Raw genomic sequence first — 13,499 nt, 5'->3', positions numbered from 1 at the left:
CTCATTAGAGAAGGGAAACTGAATGATCAGTAGGCAGAAACCTGTGGGTACAGCATGGCTCCTACAGGAATGTAAAAGATCTTTGCTGTGTTTCAAGTAGCCAATATAACGTAGTGGCTGATAATAACCTATTACACAGCCATTTTTATGAGGTAAATAGTTGGCTGGGAAACTGAAGGACAGCTCAGGACAGAAAAGGGACTTGCAAAAGCCTGTGCCTTTTCTGAAGATGTTTTTAGAGGCAAGTAAAGTTGACTGCAAAAGGAACAGACCAGAGGTCTAATGGCTGGCTGATAGTAATTCATTCTTGAACAAGGGAAGGCTTACTACCAAATGATCATGACAAGGACTGTGATGGAGGTCTGGTGTGCACAAGGAAGAATTAACCAGGAGAAGGCGAATAAAGTTTAATTATCAGTGCATAGCTCTAGAGGGAATTATCATAAGACTTCATAGAGCCATCTTATTAATATTGGTCATAGTCTTACCTCCATGCTAAATGCAACATGTGAGCGTAAAAAAAAAAAAAAAAAAAAAAAAAACGGAGAGAGAGAGACATAAAAACTGCATCCTTCTTTTTCCTTAGCTAAGTAAAAAAAAAAAAAGCCTCCGTAGTTTCTTAATTGATCTTTACCCAACTGAGAAAGCTTAGCATTCAAGATACTATAAAGTCAATATCACTCCCTCCTTGACCCTTATCCTTATCATATTACCCTCAGTTAGCCTAGGGTATTACTGGCTGCTCTTCTTTTTAACTTTGCCACACCCAAGTCTTCTCTGACCTACTTTGATATAATTCTACAGCTGTAATAGTGATAGTCTCTAAGGAGTTTCCATGATGTTAGAGAACAATCTCCCAACATCCTCAGTGGCAGTGGGGGACTGATGTTAAACATTCCATTTTTAAATAAGAAAACTGAGTCCTAGGAGTGTTAGGTGCTTGACAAAGAGAATCTATAGCTCAATGGCAGATGAGCTAGAGGAGACTACATTTCATATCTGTCACTCCAATTTATCTTCTGGTTTAATTGAATCAATTTCAGGTGTTAAATAATTCAAATATTTAAGATGCAAAAAGGAAAGAAAATCCAGGAAAATAACATTATATTTCCAGAAAAAAACTGAGAGCAAATACACATATTTTACTGAAGAATGGTTCACACATTTAAAAGAAATGTAAATAAAAATGGCCCAAGCCTTACTGGTGTATGATAGGAATGAATGAATAAACTCTCTGATCTTTAATCCAATTTAGTAATAGATGTCTAGATTCCTGGGACTTAGACCTAGCCGTAGGGAAAACTGTGAAGTAATAGATTTCCCTTTGGGGTCCACAAGCATAACTCCCTTGCCTTTATTCCTAAGTTCTGTGTCTGGTATTGCCTTTCTACTAGCCTGTTCATAAAAATTCATTAGCAAGAAAGAATTGAAGAAATGAATAAAGTAGTATGAAAAAGGTTCAATATATACTAGATTCAATAATTTTTTAGGTTCCTTCCTGCTATGATATTCTGATTTCATCACAGTCTATGCAATTTTCCATTCAACAGAGGATAATATGTCCAGTTAAAGGAATTAGTATCTAATTGTAAAATTTCAGGCCTGAGTGATTCAGGTGGAGGACACTTTACTTGCATTGCTAAAATATTACATTGGTAGCCAGATTCTTTTGCCTACTCACAAAACCAACCTTAGTTCTAGATCTCATAATAGTACAACTTCCTAAAAAATAATTGTACTCCCTTTCACCTAATTTCCCCCCTAATTCTGAGGAAATTACTGGCCTGCCTATCTCTGACGTGAAAATTTAAGACAAGATAAATTTTAAGGAACAGAGACATGAAAAAACAGTAATTGTGGTTAGAAAGCAAGATGGATCAATAGTTGTTGATTTAGTCTTTCCCATCACATAGGGTCTACATGTTTTTATCTAGGGTTACATAATGAAGTAATAAAGATTTTGAGAAGACTGCAATAGGAAGCCCAAATAATCCTAAATCAAAGATTATCAGGAATTTAAAAAATATTCAACATCTTGACGAAAAAAGCTGAGTTAAATAATGAGCTACTCTAAAAATTTTGGGAAAATACATGTAGATTAAGAATAATAAACTATGTGCATTTGACTTACTAGTAAAATAAATAAGCCTATAAAAATTTGCAGTAAAATATTCGTAGCCAGAAAACCAGAAATAGAAGAGAAAAGCTGAACAGTAATAGAGAGGTGGAATAAGTGGTGGTAATTTACAATTAAATGTGCATCGAATTTTATCTTTTATCCAGTTATATTTTAAATATACATTCTTTCCCATTTCCCAACTCCCACTGCAGTTCTTAGAAATTTCACATAGAATTAAAATTTTTTCTGTAAATATTCTCATACTACCATCATTTTGTTGGGTTTTGTTCCTCTGAAACAGTTACCTATTCCTGAAAGTAATGCTTTCAGAAGAAAAGGCCTGCTTCATAACGCACTCATATGTAGTTCATTTTCTCCAAGTTTCTTTGACTGAGGTCCCTCAAGTTTATATCTGAGGTTGGAAATGAAAATAATTATGTACATGGGGCCAAAGACAATTGTGCTAAAATTATTAAGGACTTACTCTTATCTAGATTTACCCCAAATGTGCTAGTAAATTACATTAAAGTATGAGAAAAATGCAAAAGGCATGTTCTAAAGTTCCATTTAAGGAAATCGGCTTAGGCAGTATTTCCAAACACTAATGGAACATTTAAAATCAGACACTGCTGAAAATGATAAAGTAAATAAATTAAAAATAGAAAAGCAAGTAATTTTTTATTCACTTTGGGCATAATCCCAAAGCCAGCTAACACTCTAAAGGATAAAATACAAATTTAAAGTTTTCTAATTTTTCCAGGTACATACATTGATTTTCTATGGCCATTCTCTCTTTTTTACGTATGATCATGATAGAAAAACTAGGAAGTGAACAAGAATTAAAGAAAAAATAATTCATTTTATTAAAAAGTGAGCAAAGCAATAGTAGGTAGTGATACTGAACACAGGGCTAGCCACTGCTTAGGAAGCAAGCATACATGATGAATATTACGCTGGAAAGGGCCTTCTTAGTGATTTTGAAGGAATAAAAAATTGGCAGATATCTTGGAAGGTAAGAAAGTTTTGTGAGTATTAAAGTCAATATCCAACCAGAAAAACAATTCCACCTCCCAAAATAAAATAAAGTGTATGTTTAAACCAGGAAATTCAGAAGTTGATAAATACTAAAACTGAACATTTTTACACTGCAGTTAAGCTATTTTTGGGGTGTAGCCTTTGAATAAACTCTTATAATCATCTTATATTCACTGAAGTGATTTTCAGTGATTTCCTTCTATTCAAAATCTTGGAACCTTCTTTCAAAGGGATGGGACATGCTTAAAATGAAGGCTTTTCCATAACTAAATCTTATTAAAAAGGAGCCAAGAGGAACTTGTCATATTCTCAAAGATGTTCATATTAATAACAAATTGTAGCAAGAGCCCAGGGCTTGTAAGAAATGCAGAAATATTTTACTTATAATGTTCTTTTGATTTTGCCTTAGCTGGTATGTCTATCTCTCCCATTAAGCAAAGAAGATAATTGTTTGGTGACAGATAATATAGTAGAAAATGATCATAGGAAAATGGAGAACCGCAGCTCTACTGAGCTGGTTGAAAAAATCAGCACTACCCACCATAAGTAAATTAACCTAATAAAGACATGAACTGAAAGTGCGGGAACTCAGGCGCTCAGGTGGGGCCCCACTGGTAATTCTGCTGTGTTAATGTTTAAAATCTCTCACAAAGGACTAAGTTGAGAGAAATTGAAAATTTCAGTAGGTAGCAATGTTCATGGAGTTCTTCTCTTTATAACACTCTCCAGTCTGTTTCGGTCCATGATTTAATAATGCAGCAGATATAACAGCTCTGAGTTCCTGGGTACCTCGTGTGTTTAAAGATACTCCTAGCTGTGAAGTGACTGCCTCCAACATCTTCTCACCAAGGCTATTACAAATAGGACTTGTATTTTTGGGAGAGGATATAATTTATGCTGAGTAGAATGAGAAAAAAAGGTTAGTCTATTTAAATATTTCATAAATATCTCTTTCTCCTCCTTTCTCACTTTCTTTCACCTAGGCCCTCTGGCTGCCAGTATCAGAGTGACTGACCAAAGGGCAGTTGACAGAAGGACCACTGTCCCAACAAAGGCCTTCAGACTTAGTGGAGAAAAAAACAAGGTGCTTTGACCACCACTTACTGGGATGACAACACAGTCATCATCAATCAAAGTAGACTTGAAGATTAAAGGTACAGATATTTCAACTGTTTTTAGCTCATGTAAAAATATCAAAACTCTTCTACTTTACATAACTGATCATAGAAATCTTTCCACATAAGATATTTTTCTGAGTTAATAATCAGTTGTATGTAAAATGGGACCAGAAAATAACAAGACTCGTAGCGTACACCAAAAAAATAAAATAAAATAAATAAACTGTCATTGCATTATTCTTCAAATACTTGTATTTTACTTAAATACAGTGTACAACCAAAACACTTAATTATAGCTCTAATATTTAAGGCTCCAAAATTGTCTAGATAATGAAGCCCAAAGTACCTCTGGGGTGAGGGAAGGTGGTATGACAGTTCACGGAAGGAACATGGCAGACATTTTCTTGGTGACATTCTTTATATGTATAGTTCCATTCTGCTTCTCTTAAAAACCAACTCACTCAGAACAGAAAACCAGATAAGCTAGCAGTGGCTGAGGGGCCATAGGATGTCACTATTTTCACACCTCCCAAACTAAAAGTTAAAATAACTTAAGATCACAGTGGCAATTTTGTTTTTCTGTAAGAAAATGATGGAATTGAAAAGTTTGAAATTTATGTAAAAAGTCAACTTGTAAAAATGAAAAAAGCTTTCCTTATTTTTTGTAAACGTGTATATATATATTATATATATATAATTAGAGAATTCTAGATGTCTGTTTAACATGTTAAATTATCCTTTTAAAAAGAAAAAAATCATTGATAATTTAGAAAACAAAACTTAATTTATAAAGAACCATGTTTTTCTATTTTGGGTGATGTATAACTTTTGTTATATTTTTGGCTACACGACTGGCCAGCACATTATATCCATTTATTTAACATAATATATTTGAATACCTATACTTATTCACAAAAGCTAAACTGTGCAAACTGCATATCTTTTGATGAACACACAATTAGATTCAGCATCTGAGGTTGCCCCAAACAGCTTTACAAATTTGTTATGCCTGAAGTAGAAACTTTATCTGGGGCTAGGCGTGAGGGAAGAAAGGCATGAAGTAATATTAACGTATTTCTAACGTTGCTGAGTTTATTTAAATAACAAGTAGCAATGGAGGTTACAAAACTCAAAATTGTATAGCAATGCTAATTTTGTATTATCACAGAAGTCATATTTTTAGTTGTTGAACTTTAAACATAAGCCCTATTAATCTGCTAGGAACCATGTGGGTGAATACCTGTGGCTGAAGGACTCAACTTTTGAACTCTGGGTGTCACAGCGTGGCAGCGTGGGGGACAATCAAAAACACCACCGCCCCATCCCTTGGAAAGATCATAAATTAAGATACCAATAAATGTATTAATTAATGTTTCATTTTTTTAAATATGTGTACCAAATACTAAGCCACATGTTTGTCCCGGAATGCCATCTGAAATCAAGATTGAAATTAGTATTTAAATATAATATTTCTATGACATAGAGATGTAATAATACAAATAATATATATCTGAGAATCTGCTATGATCTACCTAGTCTTTATTTTGTGTGTGTGTGTTTCAGGTTGACCTACTTCATGGTAATTAGCTATAGCCCATATAATATTACTTTAAATAATGTATTGGTTTCACTAGCTGAAATTAAAATAAATCCAAAGGCACCCCGGTCTTGGTTACATGTGATTGTCTACCTGATGCTACTTAATGAACTAGACTGACTCTCCTTTAAATGACTTACTGTTTGAATTTTGTGGAAATCCCGGCAAGGAGGATGGACCGTTCATTCCGGGGAGAAGGACTGGAGGAAGGCCGGGAAGTCCGGGGTAGGTTGCTGGCAGGCTGATGCCGTGGAGAGAACTGCTGTCCATCATGCCTGGCTGCTGTACCGTCAAGCCCAGCACATCTGAAGCTTTCTTTATACGATCAAGTTCTTGCTGTGCCATCAGCTGCCGAACAGTGGTCGGAGCCAAGTAATCTTTCTCCCGATCGAGCTGACTGCCAACGGTCTCCCTCACTTTTGAAATGTGCTGTTTGGAGAAAATGTGATCTCTGATGGACAAGCGGGCAGAGTACTTCACCCCGCAGAGGGTACACTCTGGTTTGGTGCCTTCCGTTCCACTTTGATTGATCATGAAAGGCTTCCCTATGTTAATTTTAAATTTCTTTTCCTTTGCCCTTGCATTTTGGAACCACACCTGGACCACGCGTTTGGGCAGACCAATTTCATTCCCTAGCATTTCACATTCTTGCATGGTTGGAGTTCGGTAGTCGCTAAAGCAAGCCTTGAGAACCTTGAGCTGAAGATTGCTCATTTGCGTTCGAAAACGCTTGTGACCCGGCCGATCATTACTTTTGGATTTAAAGGGATTGGTGGATCCGAATGGATTTGGGGAGCTCGGGTCCGCTATGCTGGACGTTTCGCTGCGGTCGGCGTTGTCATCCGGGTCATCTGTGATGTAAAAACTTTGGTCGTGGTCGCCATCTTTGTCATTGAAATGGATGGATGGGCTTGTGAGAGAAAAGAGAAATTTGTCATCGCAGACCTCCGTGGTAGGTGTGGTTGCGGGTTTTGGCAGAGTATCCAGAGTTTTTGGCTCTTTGGGAGACAAAGCCGGTTTCGCATCTCCGGAACTTCCTGTGGTGCTTTCCATTTCAGTGTTTCCCTCGTCTCCGGTGGTGGCGTCACTGATTGCCGTATTAATCGATGAAGTCTCATCAAAATCGGTTTTATTTTGATCATACCCAGCCTCAGCAGGAGGGGCATTTAAATTCTCTACATCCTCAGAACACTCTGCTTTAAAAGAAGAAGGGCTTAAAAGATTCTTCGGCGACAGCTCTGCTGTTTTACTAACAGGTGTTGACACTGTAGAAGCCAATTCATTCTCACTTGATAGATCAATTTTAGTTAATGGCAAAGATGGGTAATCAAAATAAATGTATTTCTGTGGGCTTTCTCCCCCATCTTCGGTGGATATTAAAGGGCTTGGTGGCAAGCTGTAACCTGCCTGCTTTCCTTCATTCCAGTGCCGAGAACGAATGTGGCTTTCTAAGGCCGACTTTGCTTTAAAGAGGGCTCGGCAAAACGGACACCGTTTATGAGACTGTGCTGGACCCACTGCCCGGAACTGGCCTTTCCTCTCCCGCGCTCGTGTATTCTGGAACCAGACTTGCACGACCCTTTTTTTCAGCCCTACTTCGCGTGCAATATGATCAAGCATTTTTCTGGTAGGATTGGAATCCAGCAAGTATTTTTCATAGAGTATTTCCAGCTGTTCCGGCGTGATCGTGGTTCTCAAGCGTTTATCTCGGTGTTGATCTTCACCACTATTCCCTCCTTCTTTTTCACTGCAATTATTATCTTCTTTATCGTCCAGTTTCCTTTTTAGGGAAGCAGCAACGGTTGTAGGGGCTGTGGTGTGGGAGGAACTGGCTTGAGGTGGCATTTGAGTGAGGGAACTGCCCAGCAGTTGTCCAGTCATCAGCGGATTGTTGGGGTCGAATATCATGTAGGGCATGTCCATGGGCCTTTCCAAGAATGGAGAGTGAAGGAATTGGTTTTGAGCAGCAAGGAAGTGCATGTGCTGGTGTTCCTGCCAGAGTTCCAGAGTTGGGAAGGCAACTGTACACTGATCACATTGGTATTGTAGTAACTGTGGAGGTAGACTGTTCTGGAGAGACGTCATGGAAATTTGTAGTGGACTGGAAGGGACCGGTGTTTGAGAGGCTGAGGGAGGTCTTCCGATAAGTTGGGGTTGTTTTGGTGGCTGTGGCTGTGGCTGTGGCTGGGCTGTGGATGCCTGTGGTGGGTCTGAGGAAGTGGATGCTAATGGCAGGGTTGGTTTGGTGCCTTGAGAAGGGGGAGAGGGGTCACTCTGCTTTGGCTTTTCTGCGGGATATTCAGGTTTGGGAGAGGTCTTCTCAGGTTCTGGTTTGGGTGATGGAATCAGGGGGGTGCTGGTCCCAGAGCCAGAACTTGCTGCAGGGGCAGCAGTGTTTTTGGCTGCATCCGTTTGGCCAGACACTGTGCAATGCTTGTACACCACTTGATCGGTGGCATCCATGGAGTCTTCTGTTTGGCTTTCATCCTGGGCATCATCATCTTCATCCTTGTAACACTGCTTTTTCTGATGCGTAATCAAGTCAAAGATCCTGGGGAAAACCACATTGCACTTTTTACACTGGTACTGCATGTTGCTTGTTCGAATGTACCGTTCATTAGTGAGTTCTCTTTTTTCATTATCTTTTGTTTCTGCTTGATTCTCATAACTCTTTCGTGCTTTCTGACGAGCATTCTGGAACCATACAACAATAACCCGGGTAGGCAGATTGAGAACAGTGGAGAGTTGTTCTATTTCATCATCTTTTGGGTAAGCGTTTGTGTCAAAAAAGTCTTGCAGAACCCTAAGTTGGTAGTCAGTAAATCTCGTTCTAGAAGACCTTTTGCTGAATGATGCATCAGATTTATAATGTTCTAAAGAGGTGGGCTGTGGATCAATTCTGATGTCTTCTAAAACCGTTATAGGAGGGTTACTGAAGTTGTATGGCGAATCTTTATTTCTCTGTCGTTCCTTAAAAAGTGTATTTCGAAACCAGTGTTTGATAACTTTTTGGGAGAGGCCAGATTTCTCTGCCATTTCCTGGATCTGTTCTTCACTTGGAGAATTATTGATGTCAAAATAAGCCCTCAGGATTTTTAGCTGATCATCTGTAATTCTTGTCCGTGGGCGTTTGAACTGCGAATGTCTTAAAAAGTTGGGATCTAATCCGAGTTGCTGCTGGCAAAGTTGGGTGAGGTCTGCAGATAGTGCGTCCATCTGTGGCAGCTGCAGGGCAAGCTGGGGAGGAAGTGCAGGGTGTTGCACAGGTTGCATCATAATGGAAGGAAAGAGTGGCAGGTCCAGAGAAACCGGCAGTTGGACCTGCGGAGGAGCAGAAGGTGGAGGAGGTGGGGGAGGAGGAGGAGGAGGTGGTGGTGGTGGTGGCGGGGGAGGAGTGGGTGGTGGGGCTTGTAGAGGAGTAGAAACTGTGTTGGGGATCTTTACAGGACCCATAGAAGAAGGCTGTGGAGGAGCCGGAGGCAAGGGAGGAGGAGGAGGTGGCGGGGGCGGCGTTTCTGGAGAAGATGGAGAAATTGGATAAAGCTTGTCATAGGCCTCCCTGTATTGACGAGCAAATTTTTCCAGCGCTCCATATGGAAAAAATTGCCCATGTACATGTTCTTGGTGACTCTTTAAAATAAGAACATTGGAAAACAATTTACCACATGTTCCGCATTCTAGTTTGTCAGTGTTTTCACCTTCACCACTTTTGCCCTTCTTCTGTACCTTCTGCCTGTTTTCGTTATACTGAATGACCAGTTCAAAACCAAAGTTTTCCAATAACGCTTTGGCAGCATTTCCTCTGGCCCCTGAAGCTATTCGGGGTGGTGGGATGGATGGTTCCAAGGATTTTTGCTTCTTTGTGTCTTTGCCTTCTTTGAGTCCTTCACCTTCACTTACAAATTCCTGCTTTGGTTTTTCTGGCTTTTCAGAAATATCTTCTGCCTCCTTGTAAGACGGCGCATCCTTCACGATTTGGCAGTCTGCACTCACTATGTTACTTTGCTCTTGTTTCAGTAATTTGCTTGCCTGCTGTTGCTGCTGCTGCTGTGGGGGTGGCGGCTGCTGCTGCTGTTTTTGAGGCTGCAGCTGGGGCTGTGAGGTTTGGTATTGTTGTGCTTGTTGCTGTAGTATCTGGAGTTGAGTTTGTCCAACGTGATGTTGGGTTTGAATCTGCTGCTTTAGGTCTTCAAGCAAGGAGCCAGCCATTCCTGTCATGCCAGGCATCCCAAATGTGGCAGAGCCTGGCAAGCCCAAATCTGGCCCCAAGCTAAACTCCGTCCCAGGTATGTAAAATGGAAAGAGAAACTGAGGCTGCTGAAACTGCAGCAGTGCTTCTGGGGTCATAGGAAAATGAGGCAAAAAGGCCGGGTTTAGAAACTGAGGCTGAAAGAATGCGGCTTGTTGTTGTAATTCATGCTGTAGTTGCATCTGAATTTGTGCTGGTGACTGTGGTGGGTGATGTGTAGGTTGAGCAGAGATTAATTCAGGAGTTTGCTTTTTATTTAATTCTTTGGCATCTAAATGGGTATCTTTGCTGTTTACAGCTGCTAAACTCATGGAATCTAACATCCCTTGGCCAGGGCTGTTAACATTTGCTGCAATGCTGTGCCCACCAGCCACATGACCACCGGGCTCCAGCTTTGCAGCCCTAGCCTTTGTCTGATGGAGCACAGACCTCATGTGGATTTCCAGTGTTGAGCTTTGGCTGTATGCAACATTGCAGATGCTGCACTTGTAGGGTTTGTTATCTGTGTTGCTGTTGGTTTCTTGTGGAACAGGACTGGAGGCTTCCTGCAAAACTTTTTTCAGCTTATGCAAGTGAGAAACTGAATTATAGTGGACCAAGAGAATGTTCTTTTGGGTGAATGACTCTTTACACACTGTACATTTATATGGACGAGATGGATCGAGGAATTTTTCCATCGTAAAATTGGGCCCTTTTCTAAAAGGTAAGGTCCGCTTTGGTTCAGAGCCCATGTCGTCTGGAATAGAGCTACTATCACTTCCTACAGGACTTGCTTTCCCTTCGTGGTCCACCTCGTACTCTCTCTCCATTTCCTGCTCTAGGCCATGGTCATCCTGGGCCATAGTTTCACTCTCTGCCCACAGTTCTCCATTCACGGGCAAGGAGGCATACAGCTGTTGAAGTTCGGCTTCACTCAGTTCGGGGTGGCCTGCTTCCAAGTGTTTTTTTAAAGCCTGGAATGTACGAAAACTGCGCTGGCAGAGGTTACACATTGTCGCAGCCCGAATTGCATGATACTGGGAATGTATCTGAAGCTTCTGCATAGTTTTGAAAGCCAAGCTACAATGGTTACAGCGATACTTATAGACATGGCGGTCAGAAACAGAGAGCGGTTGCCTTTTTTGCTGTTCATTTAATTGATCTTGCAGTGTGTCCGGGATTTTCACATCCTTACTGCTATTTTTATTCCATTCTGAGACTTCTGAGGGTTCTTTAGTTGGTTTCTGCTCCTCATTCTTTACTTCCACATTAGCCTTTGAATCCTCAAGACCTGCCATGCTTTTGTCATCCATTGGACTTTCACCTATTAGGAAAAAGCCCAAACATCTCTCTTACAATAAGAAAATCTACTCCTTAAATATTAATTAATATTATAAATAGGGGCCTCTAAAGGCTTCTGCTTAACTAATTCTTTAAAGAAACGTTTACTGAGCAACTACTATGTGGCAAGCACTGGACTGGGTACTGGGAATATAAAGGCAAACAAGAAATCACCTCTGGCCTCAAGAAATTACAGAAAAGGGAAGCAAGTCAAAGGTCATTACAGCTTGCTGCAATTAGTGTGATACTAAGGGCCATCCCTTGGTGTTCATGAATTAGATCACACAGAATTTTCTTGGGTGTCTGACCCTGAGGTCACTTACAGATAACCAGACATAAAATATGCCTTGGAAAATATGGCTCTTTGAAATGGCATACATTTTTCCCCCATGCTTTACAAAAATCTTTTGATAGTAATAATCTTTGGGCATTACCACAAATGCAAAGCCCCTAAGCTTTGTGTTGTCCATAAGTCTTGATGATAAGATGGCATACCTGAATATTTCCCAGACGCCTCAGCTGTCATGGCTGCAGGCATGTCCCGCTCTGATTTCTCAGAGGCAGCTGCTGGCAGTAGCATACTGTTTGGCATCATCACATCAGGGACAGGCACCTTTGAAAACCAAAGGGGTTTATGTCAAATGTACCCCAGAAATCACAAATTCCATCACATCTCTCTTTTGCTGGTAGCATATCCCACTTAAATTTTTTTTTTTCTTAACCAAAGCAGGGATGTTTTGTGGATGTTACAGATCAATGCCACACCTTCAAACTTTAGATCAATGCTGTGGCAATGTATTATTATTATTATTATTATTATTATTATGGCTTACAGGTTTCTGTAGGGTTTTTTTTTTATAATGATAATGAAGCAAGTTTGAAATGCAAGGTGCCCACTGGGGTTATTTGATGAACATTATAGATATAAAAAGAAGACTGCAAAATAATGTTCTTTACTAAGCGATGCCTTGTTCTATATTTTTTTCCAAGCAAAAGAGGTCACATATGGGCCTTGAGTGTGATTACTATAACATGAGCAATAACAGAGCTGTAAGTAGCTCTGAAGAAATACAATATAATATAAACAATATAATATAAACCAATAATTACAGATTTTATATTGACATTCTTAACACAGATTTTGTCACACATGCATCAATATTTGGTATCCTTACTGTCATAAGCAGCTTCTCAACACAATCTGGAGACACACTGTGCAAATGTGTCAGATGCAGTTGGAGATGCATTTTGTTGCTGAGGACGTCCTGGCAGAGAGGACAGCAGATGACCGGCTGCACCGAGTGCTGTGAGAGGACATGCATCTGGATACGACTTTGGTCCCTACTATTGTAGTTACAATAAGGACATTGATAGAACTGGAAAATATTGAATAAACATGGCCACTATTAGTTAATGCAGTTCTCATTTGATACATAGTAGTTGCATTTTGGGGGTACATGTGATATTTTGATACATGCTTACAATGTGTAATAATCAAATAAGGGTAACTGGGATATCCATCACCTCAGACATTCATTATTTCTTGTACTGAGACCACTTCAAATCTTCTCTTCTAGCTATTTGAACATAGTTAATGTATTCTGATGACTTTAGAACATCAGAAGTAATACCATGAGTTAATCATATTGCCAACTGCAATGTCTACATACATTTCAACAGCATGGAATCATTTGGGGCTTTAAAACTATCAGGAGCAATAAAAAAATAAAGATCTACACAATAAAGGAGAAAAAAGTATTTACCTGTTCATGACAGAATTTATTGTCCTCTGTAGGTTTTGACCTTTTTGTTGCAACATCCTCTTCTTTTGCCAGCAGGAGTGGCTGGGTACCCCCTGCCACACTAACTTTTAGTTCCTTCTCTGGTATGATTATCCCTGATTCCCAAAAAAGAATAGAACAACTCAATTTAAAAACACAATTTCAAAATGAGAAGAATTATGTTTTTCAAACAGTTGTGATTCTAAACACACTGAATCACAAAAAGAACCTATAAGCAGTTTTAAATAATGTTAATCTCAAAAGGCAATAAGAACACTTC

General features: G+C 39.6%; 1 protein-coding gene across 2 annotated transcripts in view; it reads right to left on the bottom strand.

The window, feature by feature from the left end:
- Positions 1 to 13,499, bottom strand: part of ZFHX4 (zinc finger homeobox 4) — a 188,307-nt gene that overhangs the window by 5,007 nt on the left and 169,801 nt on the right. For both annotated transcript variants that reach the window (XM_015145599.3, XM_015145600.3), the window contains exons 7-10: positions 13,202 to 13,335; positions 12,614 to 12,814; positions 11,934 to 12,051; positions 6,010 to 11,421 (exon numbers count right to left, since the gene is read on the bottom strand). In XM_015145599.3, coding sequence (XP_015001085.2) covers positions 6,010 to 11,421; positions 11,934 to 12,051; positions 12,614 to 12,814; positions 13,202 to 13,335 — 5,865 coding nt within the window. The remainder of the gene's footprint in view (positions 1 to 6,009; positions 11,422 to 11,933; positions 12,052 to 12,613; positions 12,815 to 13,201; positions 13,336 to 13,499) is intronic.

Source organism: Macaca mulatta, chromosome 8 (genome assembly GCF_049350105.2).
Source record: "Macaca mulatta isolate MMU2019108-1 chromosome 8, T2T-MMU8v2.0, whole genome shotgun sequence".
NCBI classification, from domain to species: domain Eukaryota; kingdom Metazoa; phylum Chordata; class Mammalia; order Primates; family Cercopithecidae; genus Macaca; species Macaca mulatta.
The sequence above is the reverse complement of the archived record's forward strand: the minus strand, read 5'-3'. Positions and strand labels throughout refer to the sequence as shown.